Below are 19,166 nucleotides of genomic sequence, written 5' to 3' on the forward strand. Positions count from 1 at the left end.
GTGGAAGCTTGTAAGAGAAATATTTTCCTGTAGTGTTTATGAAGTTATAACACCTGCTAAAGTTTCGCAAATTCTGTCAACACCATCCAGTGCTTCATTTTAATTAGGTCTATTTTAAATATCTCTATTTTTTGAGGCTATAATTTAATTACGATATTTTTGAGGGCCCTTCAGATTCAAACTAGAACATGGTCGCATATCTAACAACAGCTCTGGCACAGAGTTAGGAGACAAGTTCTAAAACCGGGCTTCTTATCCCATCAGGTACGTTTCTTAGCTGTGTGAGCTTCAGCTGGTCTATTTAACCCCTCTGTGACTCAGTCCTCTCATTGTGTGTCACCTAAAGATAGAAGCTACTCAGGGTCATTGTGGGGATTAAGTGAGCCAGCGGATAGTAAATGCTTGAAGCCTGGCACCTGGGAAATGCTCCCCAAATCATAGTGATTGTTGTCATCGGCCATCCACAGCACCAACAGACTCATGCCCAGTGCTTTCTGCAGGAATGGCTGGTGCCCTCAGCAGCCATGGACCCTGGAGACTCAAGTGGTATTTGCTGAGTTCTGCTCCCAGCGCAGGAGGTAATATATAAGTATCCTGAAACTGTTTGGGAGTTGGAGGATGGATTAGAAGCTCTGCTAGGGGATGCTTTCTGTGGAAGAGACTGCTTCTCATATTTTATTGACTTGCATCATTTTCTTTGAGCACGTGAGTGATCTTTGAGGGGATAGGGGGTAGAAGAACTAGACATGGGGTTTCCTGGGGCCTTAGGGTTCTGTATCGTGCACAGTTGCGTTGCCGAGGTTGGCAGCAAGAAAATATTCCTTAAAGATTGCAGAGCTGGGCAGGTGTGTGTGTGTGTGTGTGTGTGTGTGTGTGTGTGTGTGTAAACTGAAAAATTGTTCCTAAAGCTCATATGAAAAATATGTAGGATGAACCAAAGGAGTTTTTTAAAAGAGCAAAGTTCATTTTTCTCATCCAAAGCTTATAAAGCTATAGTCAGAGAGTGTGGTACTGATGGATTAAGCAGGTATATAGATTGATGGAACAAGATTCAGAGTCCAAAGATCTTCATGGTTTTGTTCAAAATAAAAGTGCCAATACAATTCACTGGCAAAGCAAAGATAGCTTTTCCAGACTGAGGGGATGGTTCAGTCACTAAAACATTTGAATATTTGTCTTATAGCATGCATAAGGATAAACTCACCATGGGCCATAGACTTAAACTTAAGTGCTGAGACAAAGAATCCCTTAGTATAAAAGACAGGAGAAAACCCGTGAGGCTTCAGAACAGCTTAAGCAAAGTTCGTAAAAGGAAAAAAAAAAAAACTGGATCAGTTTTTACCTCATCAAAACACAAAAGATCTGCCCTTCAACACATAGAAGGAAGAAAGCAAGGAGACAAAGAGACCAGGGAAACATTTGCAAAACTGACAAAGAACCTGTGCCCAGAACACATGCCCGTGGTATCATTAATCAGCAGGCAAAACCCACTTAAAATGTGCAAGGTGTCTGAATAGGAATTTTATGTCCCCCCCTCCCCTTTCTCCCCACACAAAGCGATGCCAATGGCTCCTAAACAATGGAAAGATGGCAATGTCGCCAGTCATAATGCAGATTAAAAGCACAGTGGCATGTGTTATACCCACTACAATGGCTACACTGGAAAAAGCCAGCAAGTCTTGGCATGGATATGGAGGGATGGGAAACACCGTATGTGCCTAAGGGACTGTCAAATACCGCAACCACTTCAACAATAATCGGGCGGTTCCTTCAGAAGCGAAGTGCACATTTTCCTATCACCTGCTAAGCATTTACCCAAGAGAAATAAAAACAGAAAGCCATATATACAAATGCTCATCATAGTTTTCCTCATGACAATCAAAATAAAAATAGTGAAATGCACATCAATAAATCAGTGGATGGACAATGTGTGGTGCATCTGCACAATGACATGCCACGGACATATGCATTGAATCCACAATGACATGCTATTGACATATCCAATGCATCCACACAATGACATGCTATTGACATATGAGGTGTATCCACACAATGACATGCCATTGACATATGCAATACATCCACACAATGGCATGCCACTGACTATACAGTGTATCCGCACAATGACATGCCATTGTCATATGCAGTGCATCCACACAATGACATGCCATTGACATATGAGGTGTATCCATAAAAGTGATGATGTCATTATTATGTCATCCATAGTAATGAGATGTCGGTAATAGTGAAAAGGAACTGATACATGCTATGAGTTGGATATCTCTCCTACTGAAAGAAGCAAACCACAAGAGACCAAACTACACATGATTCTATTAACAGGAAATGGCCAGAAAATGGCTATTCTATAGAAACGGTACATGTGTGGCTGCCAAGGGCCAGAAGGCCGTATGTGTGATGATTAACGGTGATTATGAGAGCGCTTGGAGATTAACACTGAGTATGTGGGATCTAAGCAGGTGGTAGAAATATTTGAAAATGGCTTTATGGAGACGATTGTGCACGTTGGCAAATTTGACAAAGCCTCATTGCTCTGTCCACTTTGGAAGAAAACGACAATGTTCTTTGGAAATGCTAATAAACAGCTGTGTGATCTCAGGCACAGCTAACTTCTTCTTGCCTCAGTTTCCAGGCAGTAAAATTGGGAAAAAGAAGTCACTAAACATAAAGCTGCAGCAGGGCGATCGCTATGGTGTGTGGAGAGAGTGTGTAGCACAGCCTTGACTACGGGAAGAGCTTGGTAGGCGCTAGTTCTACTGAGCTTACTAAGACCCAGTGCTAATTTAACTCAGTTCAGATCTGGAGAAGGGTTTGGACTGCTCTGTGTAGAGAACACAACTAGCCTTGTGGAAATAGTTTCTGGGATCCTGAAGGTCTAGATATGAACAGGATATCTCACAGCAATCTTGGGCTTGGAGTCTCAGGCTTCCAAGACAACGCTGTCTCCTCAGGGCAGCTTTAGTCACGGAGACATCATCTTGAAGCCTGTAACGTGGAAGCAGCTGGCTATTTTCACAAAGGTCCAGCAGGTGCCTAGGTCACAGTCATTATCATCCAGGTCCAGGCAATTTGATGGCATGGAAGAGGGCCGGCTTGCCCAGTCTAAAGGCTTTGGAGTGATGCCTTCGTGAGACCAGAGCCTCCGGAAGCTGTGGAGATGAAGGGACAAGGAAAACTACCCAGGCAAGGAGTATCTCTTGAGGAAAGTCCCAGAAGCAACAGGGAACTTGCTGAGTTGAGCTAGTGTTGCTGTGGAGAGCAGAGGGAAGGGAAACAAGGGGCAGCGTCCCCGGAGAAGTTTCGGGTGCCGCACAGGTGGTAGAAAAAGCTCAGGTGCCCTTGCTTAGTCCTAAAGGTGCCAGGGTGTCATCCCTCCTGGATGCTGTCGCCTGGAGTATGCGTTCAACCAAAAGTGCACAATATCCAGGCTTGTGCCCACTGAAAAACTGCCTCCCTGCTACTCAGAAGGGAATAAAAGGCACGAGGCGGTGGCCGAGAGCCCGTGCATGGGGCTGGACCTCAGGAAAGGAGAGGGCTTGTAAATGTTTCATAAACTTCCCTCTGGGCTTCTGCCCTGGCTGGGAGCCCATTAATAAGCCCAGGCTGCGGAGGGGCAGGTGCTGTCTTGGTTTCTATAGCATCACCCGGGGAGGAAGCTGACAGCACCATCACCGGCCAGCTGAGGGAGGCAGGAGGGGCTGGGGCTGCTTCCAATGCTGCTGCTGCTGCTCTCAGGACCCCCTGAGCACTGGAGCACACTTTAACTTCTCCAGCAGCTGCCAGAGAGACGGGCTGTGCTCAGTCTGAGCGTGGCTGCCCGAGACAGCGGCCACAGGCTGCTTGCTGTTCAGCCGGTAGACGGTGCAAGGGGCTGGATTCCTAACCAGCAGCCCCTCAGCTTTGCTTATTCTGGAGCAAAAAGAGAGGGGTTTCTCTTCTCGGAACACCTGGACTGGCCTTCGCCTTATTTTTGATTTTTAAGTAGTTTCTCCCCGCATGAGAACTGAATTTCGGGTGTTCCTCAAGGGCAAACACAGTGCCCCCGAGCTGGAGATGAGAAAGGACAAGAGCTCCTGAGGCCGCCTGCCAAGGGCTCAGAGGTGCCCCCCCCCCCCCCACCATTCAAAATGCCGTTTAAAGCATTTGATTCCTTCAAAGAAAAAATTCTGAAACCTGGGAAGGAAGGAGTGAAGAATGCCGTGGGAGATTCGCTGGGGATCTTACAAAGGTAAACGCTAAACTCAAACTTGAGGTTTATTTCTGAGTACCAACGTCTAACATATTTTGAATCGTGTTGATAAAACTGCATTTTAATGGGAAGGGGGGTGGGTCAGGTTAGCTGGTTTCTGGAGTTTCTTCTAGAGCCAAGGCTGTGCCTGGAGACAAAAAGATACATCGAAAAGTCCCAGGTCTTGCCTAGCATGCGCAAGTCCCGGGGTTCAGTCCTCAACTCCGGGATGCTAGGTGGGAGTGTTAACAAGTGAGAGGAAGGCTCTGTTTATCTGCACTCTGTGTGTCTGTTAAGACTAGCACTCACAGCTGGTGGTATTATACACGGTGTGGTGTGATGTGCTTGTCATCGAACCAAACGGAAACTTTGGAGGCAGTATTTCATGTTGATTCGTAGTAATGAGAGAGTTTGCCTGGAGCTGAGATAACTTGAGATGTTCACTATTGTAGTCAAACACTTTCAGTAACGTTTCTCTTTCTTCTAGGCTTAAATACAAAATGCACAATACAGAGTCTGTAAAATGGCTCTTTGTCAAAAAAGAGAGGGGTTGAGACGGCAACTTAAAACATCAGGCAGAAAACTGTAGGTAGGGGCAGTGGGAAAAATTCAAAGGCTGTCAGTGAATTCAAAGAGGTTTTAGTCTGTGCCCCCTATAAATATTTTAATGTAAGTTATACTCCTAATAGCAGGAGAGTTTGCTGTGTATGATAGAACTGGTGTCACGTTTTAATCTGTCCAGGCTCCAGACAACAGGGAGAGTCTTCTCAGATTTATCAGTAGTCCGTGTGTGTGTGTGTAGTAAAATTATTTTATTTCCCGATATAGGAAATGGGAATAATAGCCTTGATATACATTGTGTGTGTTTGAATAATTACTTCTAACCCTAGCATGAAAAATGTGATTTGGCTTCTTCCTTGAACATAAATGTTAAAGCTTTAGTGCTTAAAAAGACCGCATCCAGGTAACCTGGGTGAGGTCTCAGATTCTTCCCCTCTCTCGTATGTTATACCATATCTTCCTCTTGGTGCTGAGTTTGTCACTCCGGATCAGGGTTCATCCCAAAAGAGGATGGAGTTATCAACCTTCTTGCTTTAGTAACTAAAAACAGAAAGACTTCCCTCTGCGATGCCTGGTCATCATGTGCAGACGGAAATGCATCTCCATGATAGCCCGGGAACCAGCCAAACATGCAAAATGATTATAATATTTTCTAAATGAGTGTTTCATCCCCTTCCTTGCTCTCTCTCCAGGTAGCATCTTATTGGGGTGGCAGTCACTTGATTATAAACGTGAAAAAAAAAAGCCATTACACATCACACTTTACACATTACACAGTGTCCTGGGCTTATCCAAGGGATGACAAAGAAATCTGGCAATGTCAGGAACGGAAACCCTGGCTTTGGGCCAGGGCCACCACTGGAGCCACACCCTCTTCTGAGTTTGTGAAGACTTGACAAGTACTTAGTCATCAGAAATGGTACCTTTGAACCCCACTGAGGCTGTTATCAGCCCATTCCTCCCATGGTTCCATTGGTCCCATGAGTGACGTAGGGTCCGATTTTGTCCTCACTTATTATACGTTGGATCTCATCAATAAGAAGAAAGAGTGTTTATTTTTCCATCTTATTATAAGCATATTTAATCTGAAGCAACTTTCCACTGATTGCTTTGCTTTTGAAAATTTATCATTTATTTAGAAATAGGAAATGTCTATCTTTTTTTTTGTTTGTTTTTTGTTTTTGTTTTTTGAGACAGGGTTTCTCTGTGGCTTTAGAGCCTGTCCTGGAACTAGCTCTAGTAGACTAGGCTGGCCTTGAACTCACAGAGATCCACGCGCCTCTGCCTCCTGAGTGCTGGGATTAAAGGCGTGCGCCAGCACCGCCTAGCTGGAAATGTCTATCTTAAGAGCTGTTTTTACCCTTTGGCTGGATGATGCACGAGGGGAGAACTCCGTACCAAGTCGGCTGGCCCAAGTTCAGAACTGAGTTAGTAACTCCCAAGTTACACAGCCTTAACTTGAAAAGGAACTGTGCATCCAAGGCTCTTTGGCCAGCACCTGGAGCAATGGTTCTCAACCTTCCTAAGGCTGTGACCCTTTAGTACAGTTCCTCATGTTGTGGTGACCCCCAAGCATAAAATTATTTTTTGTTGTTGCTTCATAACTGTAATTTGCTAGGCTATGAGTCAAAATGTAAATATCTGATATGCGACCCCCCCAAAGGGTCACGACCCACAGGTTGAGAACTGTTGGTCTAGAGACTGGTACCCTAGAACAGCTAGCACAAGGCTAGGTGGAGAGTACCTAGACGTATGCTGGACAGTGTCATTGTTGACATAATATGGGATGGCTTTAGAATAGACAGACCAAACCCAAGATTCAGAATGTTCATAGGTGGACCTTAGGTAGCAGTTGCTGGGAGGGACAGAATACTTGATAATAATCATACCTGATAATAATCATACTTGAGCAGCAACCTAGCGGACCCTCAGCTTCGTGATCTTTGCATTAGAACTATCCAGACCAGCTCTGCCACAAGTCTATAAGATGATTATATGTAAAGTGTCCTGCCAAGAATCCGGCATACAGGGGACATTTCCGCCTTTCCTTGTGGCTGCTTGCATAAAACCAGGTGCTATCCTCCAAGCTTAGCAATTAAACACAGTGTTTAATTGTTTTCTGTGTGCAAGGGCATAGGGAAGGTAGAGCCTTGCTGTCCACTCCACGGGGGAAGGGAGTTACGGGCACAGTCTTTCCTAATATTTAAGACCCAGAGTGCCGGCTCAATGGAATTCTTGAGATGTTTTTTAATCATGGACTGCTCCTCCTGGCTAGGGGAGTGGCCGCCAGGCAGGGAAGCCTTTGAGAGTTCACGCATGGGGTTGATTACAGGCAGGCATCATCAGCCCTTCCTGGAGGAGAAGCGGCTCACCTGATGGCACAATGATAGTTCAGAATTGAGGAGTGAACCAAGATGCCCGCTCTTACAGTGGAGCCTTGCACTGATCCAGGGACGCGCGCCCTGAAACGAGCAAGCAAATTTGTTCAGCTTTGAGTGACGATGAGGGCATGATTGTTCATCTGTGAAAATACCATGATTACGGCAAGTGCATAGCATGTTCCAGACACTGTAATTTATTTAATACCTTTTAAAAATCCATGAAGAGGAGACTATGACCTTTGCAGTTTTATAGGTGAAGAAATCAAGGCACAGAGAGGTTGAGTAAGCTGTCTGAGGGCACACAGCTTAAAGTGCAGGTTGGGCTTTAAACCAGAAGTCCTATGAGAGAGGAAGGGGGCCTGGTGTGAGCTTTTGAAACCTCAAAACCGGTGACATACCTCCTCCAATAAGGCCACACCTCCTCTAACAAGGCCACACCTCCTCTAACAAGGCCACACCCCTCCAACAAGGCCACACCTCCTCCAACAAGGCCACACCTCCTAATCCTTCCCAAACAGTTCACCAACTGGGGGCTAAGCATGCAAATATTTGAGCCTTTCTCGTCCAAATACAACACCATCTCTCCAGCCCTACACATTCTGTTTTCATAGTTTTGAGTGTGCCAGCTCCTGAGAAGTATTTTTGGCTACACGGTCTCTTGATACTCTGATGTGCTCCATCTTCCCTCAGCATGCCAGGAGCTGGGTCTAACCTACTAGGGAGGCATGACTTCATTCTAGAATGCATGTTGTCTTTCTTTGAGATTTTGTTAGGAAGCTCATCTGCCGCTTCCCCTCACATAGTATTATGGGTATGTTAGATAATATGGCTCTAGCAGTTAGATGGCCCTCTTGTATCCTGGGTAAGTTGTGGGCCATGTTCATGCCTTTGGATATTATTTAAAGTGGGGTTTTCAGTGTATGGATTGTATCATGGAAGAAATACATCAGAACAATACTTTCTAATGTGGAACACAGTGTCTCCAAAGCTGAAAGAGGGTCGCTAGGCTCTGTGTGTCCTTAAATAGTAGCAAATGCCAAGTGAAGTAGTTTTCCTTTACTTGGGAGGGAATGCTCTGGAATGCTCCAAATCAAGCTTGTGTGTGTGTGTGTGTGTGTGTGTGTATGTGTGAGTATGTGTGTGTATGTGTGTATGTGTGTGTATGTGTGTGTATGTGTGAGTATGTGTGAGTATGTGTGTATGTGTGTGCATGTGTGTGTGCATGTGTGTGTGTATGTGTGAGTGTATGTGTGTATGTGTGTACACGTGTACCTATAAATCTTTAAAGCATTTATTTCTCATACATGTGTTTTATGAGGCATTCAGAGTAGTTGTCATTTTTTGCTAATGAGCTCTAAAAACATGTTATCTATTAGTTATAGGAGATCCCTACGATATCCCACAGACGTTCCTGAAGGTCTCTGACTAGAAATCATCGTTAATCTCATAAGATCTCACCATTGAGCTCACTTCCAAGGACGTACGTCAGGAAGCAGGGCCCTGATTTGAACCTTTAAGATTTGAACACTCGGGTCCCTTTTCTAATCACAGGCAGAAACCTCTTCCTCCCTCCTCCTGTTTCCCCACTCCTCTCTCTCTCATCTCTTTTCCCTCCTCCTATATTGTTTCTCTTATCTTCCCCTCCTCCATTCCTTTTTTCTTTCCTTCTTTTTCTTTTCTTTCTCCTCCCCCTCCTCTCCTCCTTCCTTTTCCCTCTTCCCCACCACTCTCTTTCTTTCTTTCCTCCTCTCCCACCCCCCTTTCCTCCTCTTCATTCTTCTCCACTTTTTTCCTCCCCTTACGTCCTCTCTAGCGACCCTCTCTCCTCTCTTCCCCTCCAACTGCCCCCCTTTTCCTTCCTCATTCTTCCCATCGGCTCTCCTTCCTCCTCATTCTATTCCTAGCAAACAAACTCAGGGCCTTGTTCCTGGGAAACCTGTGTTCTATGCTAGGGCTATGCAACAGTCCTGGAGGTTTGTTTTTACTCTGCTTCTGAGACAAGGTTAACAGCCCAGGCTGGCTTTCAACCCAGCCTTCTGAGTATCTGGGTAACAGGCTCATATGACAGGACCTACACATAGATCTCCCTGTACTGTGGCCGAGTCCTAACCTCCTGGGCTCAGTCCTCTTCATTGGTCTTTTGAGCAACTTCTTATTAAGAGTGTAGGCCACTGTTCCTGGCTTTATTTTCTGGTCTCAAGATTCTCTTTTATATTTTTATGTATTATATATATCATTACATATATTATATATTTTTATATAGGCATACGTCTAATAGTTAAATTCTGTAAATTCTTCTCCTAAGTACAATGCCTTCTTCCTTCCCTCTTCCTCCTTCTCCTCCTTCATCTCGCTCAAGTGTTTCTGATGACAAAGAACTTACCTGGAACTATGCAGGTCGCTCCCGAGACTCTAGGAAAAGCAGTTTTCTTTGCAAGATCAGCATCTTAAGAGGCAGTTAAGACACTGGGCGCCTATGGATAACATTCGTTTGCTGAATTTATTTGCTCCTAGAAGTGATTTTTTTTCTACTTTTGATAGGAAAGTGGCTTAAAAATCACTAAATATATTTTCTTCTTTTGAGTTTTAGCTGTAGGGATTCTGCACGTCTATGGAGTGGCAATAGAGATTGGTGGGGACTGTCACAAAAGGGGAGACTCATTTGCAGCCAGGAGAGAGTGTGGGCTTTATAATTCTAGGTCTTCAAAATTTGACCCAAACTCCATTTATTTCCAGACCAACTTCAGATTTTTAACCTCTGGAGATTAATCCAGATTGCCTAAAATACCCTCTCTGTGAACACACCAAGGCCAAATGTGGCCGCAGATCTGCTGGTGTGTTACCAGTGGCCTCGAGGTCTTAGGATGGAAATCAGTGATGCCTGCACCGAGACTCAGTTTTAAAACATCTCACACTGGAGCAGGGAAGGGGAAACTACAGAACAGCACGGATGGACCTCCAAACCTCTGAAATTGCGGGATGTTATGGTGGATCCTAATCCAGTAGGGTTGGTGTCCTTGTAAGGAGACATTTAGAAAGACTTAAGAGACCTCGACCTCGAGGGTGTAGAGGAAAGGCCATGTGAGGACACCAGGGGTAGCAGTCCATCTGCAAGTCAAGAGCAGAGGCTGCAGAAGAGACCAAACTGGCCAAAAGCTCAACCTTGAACTTACAGCTTCAAGACCTGTTACAAGATACCCTTACTTACATCCCCCCCGCCCCCCCGTGTGGAATTATGTCATGGATGTCCTACCAAACAGTGTTCTTGCTTGCAGAGTCACATTTACTTCAGAACGGGTGTTGTTTTATTGTTTGTCTTTCCCATATGTTCAGTGAGGCCTGGCTGGTCGCTGAAATGGAAGGAAGTTAAAGGCACGGACCACGACTTCACTTGAGGCACCTAACGAAGCTTCCCTTTTAAAGTATATGTCTTGCTAATTGAATTATTGCTGTAGCCAAATACCTGCCAAAAGACAATACAAACGGAGATGAGGTCAGCGTTGGCTCCTAGCCTGAAGGGACATAGCGGGGAAGGCACGGTGCCAAGAGTGGATGGTGGCTGCGGAGGTCCAAGTGTGAGGCTGGCGGTGGCTCACATCTGGGTAGACCAGGAAGCAGCGGTGGGTCGGGAAGCAGGGCTGGGTTATAGACTGCAAGGCTTAGCCCACTTGGTGAACCTTCTACTCCACTGGGCCTTCCAAAGGTTCTGCAACTTCCCTAAATGGTACTAACATTCAGGGACGGAATGTTTGAATATATGAGCCTGTGGAGAACATTTTACATCTAAACAATGTGTGTGTGTGTGTGTGTGTGTGTGTGTGTGTGTTCACATGCACACACTCCTTTAGTTCACAGCACAGACCTGAGATGACTTACCCTCATCTTACTTGGGACTTCGCCATACATGTTTGCTCAAAGCTGGCACGTGAGTGGAATTTAAACACTCGTTACGTGATCTCTGTGTTCTGCTCGCAGCGTGTGAGCCATATTAAGCGATTTCCTCCCACGTGAAAACCCTTCTCCGTGGTCCGTGGAGCCCTTGGCGTTACTGACAAGTTAACTGCTCTGAATAGAAGTCTGGTCTGAGGATCCTGAGCTTAGATGCTTACTAGACAATCGATCGTCCGTGAGGACAAGGGAAGGAGCCTCCCTAGTGTGGAAAGGGCCCCAGCCCAGTCTGCAGTTTTCTATATTTGGAGAAACAACAATGCAGGCTGTCATCCTGGGAAGAAAGAGGATTCTCTCATCAAAAAGAGGAACCGTAGGCAAACATGGAGAGAAACCGGAGGGGTATAAACATCTCTTATGGGTAATTAGTGTCCTCTGTTTCTTAAGAAAGGAATTCTTTTTTCTTGACCAAGTGTACCCCTTATCCTTTTTAGAGAGATTATTTTGGGGGCAGGAATGGATAGATTCTCACCCTGTCTCTAAGGGCTGCCAGGGTGTAGTGTGTGCGTTAACCTTCAATTCTACTCGGCGAACACTGGCGATAAAGACAAGGTCATGGCGCTTGCCCTCTGCGTGTGCAGAGTCACCAGGTGGGCCCAGCTCCATCCATTCACGCACGCATGACGTGGAACACTTACACTTCACCCCCTATACTGAAGAAGGAAAAAAACCCTCTCTAACTCAATGTGATAAGCATCCAGACAGAGGAGTAGAAAGTCTTACAGTGGGAGGGGCTACAGAAAATGTGCTTCATGCAAAACAAATGAAAGAAAAGCCAAAGCAACACATGGCATACTAGGACGGCAGAGAGTCCATCACTGAGTCAACGCTTACTCCCTTACTGACCGCAGTGTCTTAGTCTTGGTAGCGGAAAATCTTAACAGCTCTGTAATGTCTGATATTTATTGTGCAGACGAAGAAATGGAGATTCGTAATCGTCAAGGTACCTGCCTAAAGTCACAGCCAGTCCCCACATATTGGCTGTCTGGTTATTGGCAGTGTGATTTGTCTCTCAGTCTTCCTCTTTGAGCTTGCCGATATAAAAACACCAAACCAAACCAACAACAAAACACAGCAAAACCCCAGGAATTTATTTTATTTCTGAGACAGGGTTACACTATGTAGCCCTTGCTGTCGAGGAACTATGTAGATCCAAGCTGGCTCGAACTCACTAAGACCTACTAGACACGGGGAACATGTGCTGAGAGACACTGAGGAGGAAGTAGAAGGTGTTTGGGGATCATGCAGACCACAAGGAAGAGAAGGAAGGCGGCCAAGTGAGGGGGAAGACTTTCAGATCACACTGCAGTGGGTCATCCAGTGACTGTGGCTGCGAATGTGTGTGTCTTCCTTAGCTACCAGAGTCATTGCTGGAGGAACGTGGGGAACACGCCATCTTTATCGCTGTTCTTCATCAGTGGCACAGTGCCTGGCACGCAGTAGGTGCTTAGTAAATGTCTGCTGTGCTTACAGGAGTCCAAGGATTGTTTTTCTTCTGTCTCTGCACTTCAAATCTTATCAAAAGTCACCGTGCAAATCATCTTCCGTATGCATTAGCAGAGAAAAGGAACTTGTTTTCGAAAGCAGCTGATTTGTTCATAATTGTGCTACTTATATCAATTTAATATTTATGAAAACCGAAAATCATACTCAGGATTATGGCCTCACAGGCGATAAATAGTTCTTCTTTGTGTTGTTCGTGTATACATATTTGTGCATGTGTGCACATGCGTGTGCATGCATGTGTGTATGTGTGCGCGCATGCCAGAGTGGAGGTCGGGTTGATTTTGAGTGTACTCTTCAATTGCTATCCACTTTATTCTTTGTTTGTTTGCTTATAAATATCACTGTGTATATGTGTGTGTGTGTGTGTGTGTGTGTGAGTGTGTGTGTGTGTGTGTGTGAGAGAGAGAGAGAGAGAGAGAGAGAGAGAGCATCCACGCACATGCGTGTGCTTGCCACTGTGTACATGTGAAGTCAGGAAGGCAATCTTTAGGACTTGGTTCTCTCCTTCTATCATGGGACTTAGGATTTGAACTCAAGTCTTCAGGCTTGCCTGGCAAGGACTTTTCCCTTCTGAGGCTCCTTGTCTGCCTTATTTTTTAGGCAGAGTCTTCAATGAACCCAGAGCTCACCAATTTGTCTAGGTCACCTTTACCTCCTACCTCAGCATTGGGTTACAGACATGCACTCCAGGGCTTAGATTTTTATATGGGTGCTGGGAACCCACATTTGTCTCCTCATGCTTGTATGGCAAACACTTTACTAACTGAGCCATCTCTTCAGTTCCCCCCCCCCAAAAAAACTCTTTTCATAATTGACAGTGCTGTTTGCTCAATTACTTCTGTTGCTTTAGAATAGTGGTGCTCAGCCTTCCTGATGCTGTGACCCTTTAATACAGTTCCTCATGTTGTGGTGACCCCAACCATAACATTATCTTCATTGCCGCTTCATATCTATAATTTTGTTACTGTTCTGAATCATAATATAAATATAATATTCAGGATATCTGATATGCAACCCCATGAGAGGGTCATGACCCACAGGTTGAGAAGAAGGTAATTATGAGGATACACCATCCCTTGAACCTACAGAAGTCAGTGAAAAGAACCTGCAAGTGGATTTTTCCCGCCTTCATATAATCTTAACAAGCTTCAAGTGACTTTAAACTAAAGGTTTTGTGACCCAAATGGTTGGGTCATGTCATGTGGCTGTACCATTTTTCTTTCAGCAGGAATACAGTACAGCATATTTATTGTTAAGGACACAGAATCGGAATCTGGGCTTGCAAACCTTCTTAAATGAAACTTTCTCCTATATAAAGGGCATGAGGGCAACACTGAGTTTGTATAAAATTTTTTAAAAAGATTATTTATTTATTTACTTATTATGTATATAGTGCTTATTTATTACACATACAGTGTTCTGTTTGCATGTGTGCCTGCAGGCCAGAAGAGGGCACCAGATCTCATTATAGGTGGTTGTGAGCCACCATGTAGATGCTGGGAATTGAACTCAGGACCTCTGAAAGAGCAGTCAGTGCTCTTAACCACTGAGCCATCTCTCCAGCACTGTGTTTGTATTAAATTTAAAGCCGGGCCGTGGTGGTACACGCCTTTAATTCCAGTACTTGGGAGGCGGAGGCAGGCGGATCTCTGAGTTCAAAGCCAGCCTGTTCTACAAGAGCGAGTTCCAGGACAGGTTTCAAAGCTACAGAGAAACAGTCTCAAAAAACCACAAAATAAAAAAAAATAAATAAATAAAAAAGAAGAAAGAAAGAAATTTAAGAGACTTTTTCTTTTGTCTATAAGGTCTCACTCTGCAGCCCAGGCTGCAATCACACTTGCTATGTTCATCGGGTTTGCACTTGAGACTCTCCTGTCCCCACGCCCCATGCTGGAATGACTGACAGGTGTACACCGCCAACTGCAGAAGGTCTGAGTGACTTGGTGCTATGGAAACCCGACACAACATCAAAACCTTAGTCATTTCAGCCACTATTGTCTCCTTTAATAATGATGATGATGATAGTAACTTTTAAAATACAAGATGCGCCCTTCTGTAGGTTTAATAATAGTGATGATGATAGCAACTTTTAAAATATAAGCTGCACCCTTCTGTAGGTTTTCTTCCTCTTGTTCCTTGGCAACTTCTTTTTCTTTCTTTTACTTTGTGCATTTTCCCGCACCTTGAATACTGGCTTTTATTCTCCATTTATTCTTTTTTTGATGCAGAAAAATCGATGGGACCAATGAAGAAGGAGAAGATACCATTGAGCTGAATGAAGACGGAAGGCCGGTGCAGACACCCAGACCACGGCTCCCAGTCTGTGACTGCGGCTGCTGTGGCATCCCCAAGCGGTACATCATCGCCATCATGAGTGGCCTGGGATTCTGTATTTCCTTTGGCATTCGGTGCAACCTTGGAGTGGCCATTGTGGAAATGGTCAACAACAGTACCGTCTATGTGGATGGGAAACCGGAAATTCAGGTCGGTACGGAGCTAAAGCGGGAGGGTATACGTGCGTGCGGGCGGGCATGCGTACATACGTACGTACGTATGTGCGTGCGTACATGCGTGCATGCGTGTGTGTTTATGTGTGTGACAGTTGTGTAAAGGCGAAGAGGACAATTCATTGATGTAACAAACACGTAGAGTGACAGCCTCATGCTGGGTCCTGGACGTGGCGATAGGGATAGAACGCTGAATAACGCCGAGAGGGACCTTGAGCTCCAGGAGACGGACAGCCTACGTGACAACGTGGTGTGCCAGTTGCTGGGTCAGTATGGCTTCATTAGACTCTTGGGCGCCTGTAGGAGTGAGCACACCCACGATTTTGGTGTTGTGACTTTTCAGAGAAAGTGATGGACAGAGATTTGGTGGGGTGGAAAGAATATTGGAAGAAGAATGAGCACTGTCAGTAAAGGTCTATGAGGGAGGTAGATAGACAGATCATGACATGTTGGGAAGCGAGACATGGGACTATTTTATGCCATAAACCCCTTCGAACCCTGTGAACAGCCTGGTGAACCATTGATCAAAGCTAATGCCTAAAATTCTTAGCCTAATAGACAAAGGATTCAAAAGGCAGGCAATTATATTAAGGTGTAGAAGAAAATATTTAAAAATCAAATTTATGGTATAGATGCACGGACTTCCTTAATAGTACATCAGATAACAGAACCTAGCAAAGCTCCTGAAGTTGCTATAATTTTAATAGACATATAAGCAACACTTTGTGACTCTGATAACAACTATAATATAATTTGAACATGTTTCTGGCTGTCACTCATGTCACAGTAGTAGGACTGATTTTACCATGTTTTTACACTGTGTTTATAGTTGCAGAAACTCTGAATTGCAGTCAGCAGGCAGTGAAGATAAAAACACTAACTTTTTTGTGGTTTATTAGACCCCGTGACTGCGACTTTACCACATTACCCACTGACATGGAATTCCAGGGGAAAGGCCTGTTCTAGAGATGCAAGCCAAAGCAACTCACCCTAGAATATTCTATTCCAAAGTTTTACCCTAGATATTATACAAAGCAAGAAATTATTTTGCAAAATATTTTAATGAATGCAAACTCTTATTAAAAATATTATATATTAAAATAAAAAACCCTAACTTCCCCCCCCCATCTAAGTTTATAGACACACTGTACTCTTCCGCATATCCCAGAATCATTACTGCCCGACGGAAAGAGGCCTGGTGAACACTCTCAGGCTGGTGGTGTCGTGTGGAAGCATTGATGTTATTCCATAAACTGTTTTATGCACACTGGAAACGTAAACATAGTTTTATTTTAACCTAGGTAGGTAGAAGAGATGGCTCAGCCGTTAAGAGCACTGCCTGCTCTTCCAAACATCCCGAGTTCAATTCCCAGCAACCATATGATGGCTCACAACCATCTGTAATAATATCTGGTGCCCTCTTGAGGAAGAGACCTAGTCAGTTGTCCTCATCCACTTAGACCATGAAACCCAATATGGACAAGTTCGAGTTCAACAGAACCACCATATATGGGCTGCCCAGCATGCTTCAGCATTGCCAGGGCATAAATTTCACTTTTGAAAAAAAAAAGGCCTCATAAATTATGCTCATAAATTATGGGATGAATAATTGAAAATGTGTCCCGGTAGACAGCCCCATAACTGTCTGCTTCACTGAACTGAATGTGGGCACAAAGTGACTGTGGCAGAGAATGGTCTTCCTCAGAGAGGCCTCTGGTGGTTCTCTGGATGTCTGTGTTTGGATTCTGTCTTAGACCTGAGTTTCCATGTTGGGGTCTGGGAAACCATGGTGTTGCTTGGCATCATCACTGTGCATGTGAAGCCTGGACTGTTTCTGAGCGCTGTGTGACCCCGAGGCAGGGTCATGGAGGTACTATTTCCTCAGCTGAGAGCCTGGCAGTCTTATTTTTGATACCGCATCTGTTAGCATCACCTAGAACAGTCTTTTGCCAAGAACTGGCTTGGTTCACGGAAAAGAGGTCTTCAGCCGTCACGCAGGCTTTCCCCATTCTTCCTAAGAGATTGTTCTGCCGGAGCAAAGCAGCACCATGGAGATGCATTAGCCTGATTTATGCCCCAGCTGAGTCTGTCTGAGAAAGATATTCTGTTCATTGGGGGGGATGGTGGTGGAGGGGGAGGTGAGACAGGGAGAGAAGCATTCGATGCTTTCAGAAAGGAACACCAGTGGGGCTTCAGATGTGTGTCACTTGCGTCCCCTCAGCCTTTTGTGAGCAAGGCTAGCTGATTAGAACTTGCCTAATGAGGCACAAATCAAAATGAGATTCTGTTAGCGTTTGTTACCTGCAAAGCCATTCTGTCAATAGAGCCCAAGAAATTAGGGCAGAGAAGAGACACTTTGATAAAAATGAAGGAGCAATGTTCTGTGGGCTCGCCAGTTTCTACGATGTTGCTTAGAAGATCTGATTAGGATATAAACCATGCTCTATATCATTCTGCCTGGCATCAAGAGCAGGAGTTGAGGATTAGGCATGGTGGCTTATGCCTATAATCAGCAGAAGACCAAGGCAGAGGGGCAGGATTGAGTTCAAGGCCATCTTGAGCTAAGTAGTGAGTTTAAAGACCAACTAGGTTACAGAACAAGACCCTGTCTCAAACTAACCAAAGAAGAAGGGGCGGGAGGAAGGAAAAATCTAATCCCCAAATAGGACCTCATACAATAATAATCCACTTGATAACAAAAATAAAAGCCTCGCCCAAAACAGAACAGTGAATGAGCACGCTCTAGTGAGGAAAGCTGATTCATGGCAGGCTGTTCTCTCCCCTACACAGAACAAGTTAGGTATCAGCTGGGTGACAACTGGCTCTAAACGGTTGGCATTTCTGTCTCTGTGTTTTGCTTCATGGGAAAGCATGAGTATTTAGCACAGATATTTTTGGAAACCTCATTTGTGGGGCAGGGTAAATGCCATGGGCAGGTCAAGTCTTTCAGATACCTACCGTGTGACATGCCATCTACAAGTGGCGCAAAGGACGATTTAGTTGACGTGTGGACAGTCACATGTTAGTGAGTTCAACATCATGAGTTGCTGTTAAGTTGCCGCTCAGTGGAAGAGCATGCACTTAGCGTAGGTGAAGCCCCAGGTTCAACCCTTGGAACATCTCCCCGGCAAACTTAGAAGTTAAAGCGTTCACAGCCCTTAGTATCTGGCGTATGGTAAGGGAAAAGAACAACTGAAGGCTGAGAAATTCTCAGCCACTGTTTCTCAGGACTCACGAGGCTCGCAAGGGTTCAGTGATGGACTTCAGGATTGACCGATCCTTAATAAATTGATAAATCGAAGCTGCCGCTTTTATACTTAATTGATTATTAGCTCTTGGGCCTTGGAAAAGATGTCTTTTGTGTCCTTCCTGGTCAGGGATCGCTGGTTGCAAACAGCAGAAGTCCAGTGAGAACAATTCATATTAACAAGGGGATGGCAGATGACTCAAGTGGGATTCCGTGAGAGCAAAATACAGAAAGCAGGTTGGCTGGGGAAGTCGGTGTAGATGCGCCATTTTGGGATTAGGGATCTGAGGTCCAGGATGCCCTCTCCCAAGGGAGCAAAGGCATCTCGGGTAATTCTTGAGACAAGGATACAGTCGCTATGGGACGTAGACTATTTTACCCCTAGGGATCTGGAAAGGTCTTTGCTAAGGTCTCCAGCTTGTGGGCCCCACCGGCTCTCACCTGCTTCTCCCAACCTGCCTCAGTTTCCCACATGTCCTGACAGACTACCTTCTGTCTTTTACTATGGCTTTGCCTTGTCCCCGCAACCGAATCCTGTGATCCCATGATGTGGCTCTCTTTTCTGGTGTTTATTAGCTGTGGTAGACAGAGGGGTGTATTCTGTGACGAGGGAGACAGAATGCTCACGGAAGGAGGGTAACAGGAAGACACAAGACAGTATTTCTAGCAACCTTTTGCTGACCCTCGTGGACCTTATTATAATGGGATGAGGAGTGCTGGGCGGCCCTGCTGGTTAGAAGTTGCAGTCTGCTTTGGCCTGGTACTCTCTC

The 19,166-nt window shown here is 45.0% G+C and overlaps 1 protein-coding gene across 1 annotated transcript in view; it reads left to right on the forward strand.

The window, feature by feature from the left end:
- Window positions 1-4,130: 4,130 nt before the first annotated feature.
- Slc17a8 (solute carrier family 17 member 8) overlaps window positions 4,131-19,166 on the forward strand; it is a 41,609-nt gene continuing 26,573 nt past the window's right edge. Inside the window, exons 1-2 of the mRNA XM_041671788.1 lie at window positions 4,131-4,246; window positions 14,871-15,126. Of these exons, the coding sequence (XP_041527722.1) occupies window positions 4,146-4,246; window positions 14,871-15,126 (357 nt within the window). The 5' untranslated portion in view covers window positions 4,131-4,145. The remainder of the gene's footprint in view (window positions 4,247-14,870; window positions 15,127-19,166) is intronic.

Source organism: Microtus oregoni, unplaced genomic scaffold, assembly GCF_018167655.1.
Source record: "Microtus oregoni isolate MIOR12 unplaced genomic scaffold, Mior012 000001F_ref0000356, whole genome shotgun sequence".
Taxonomy (NCBI): domain Eukaryota; kingdom Metazoa; phylum Chordata; class Mammalia; order Rodentia; family Cricetidae; genus Microtus; species Microtus oregoni.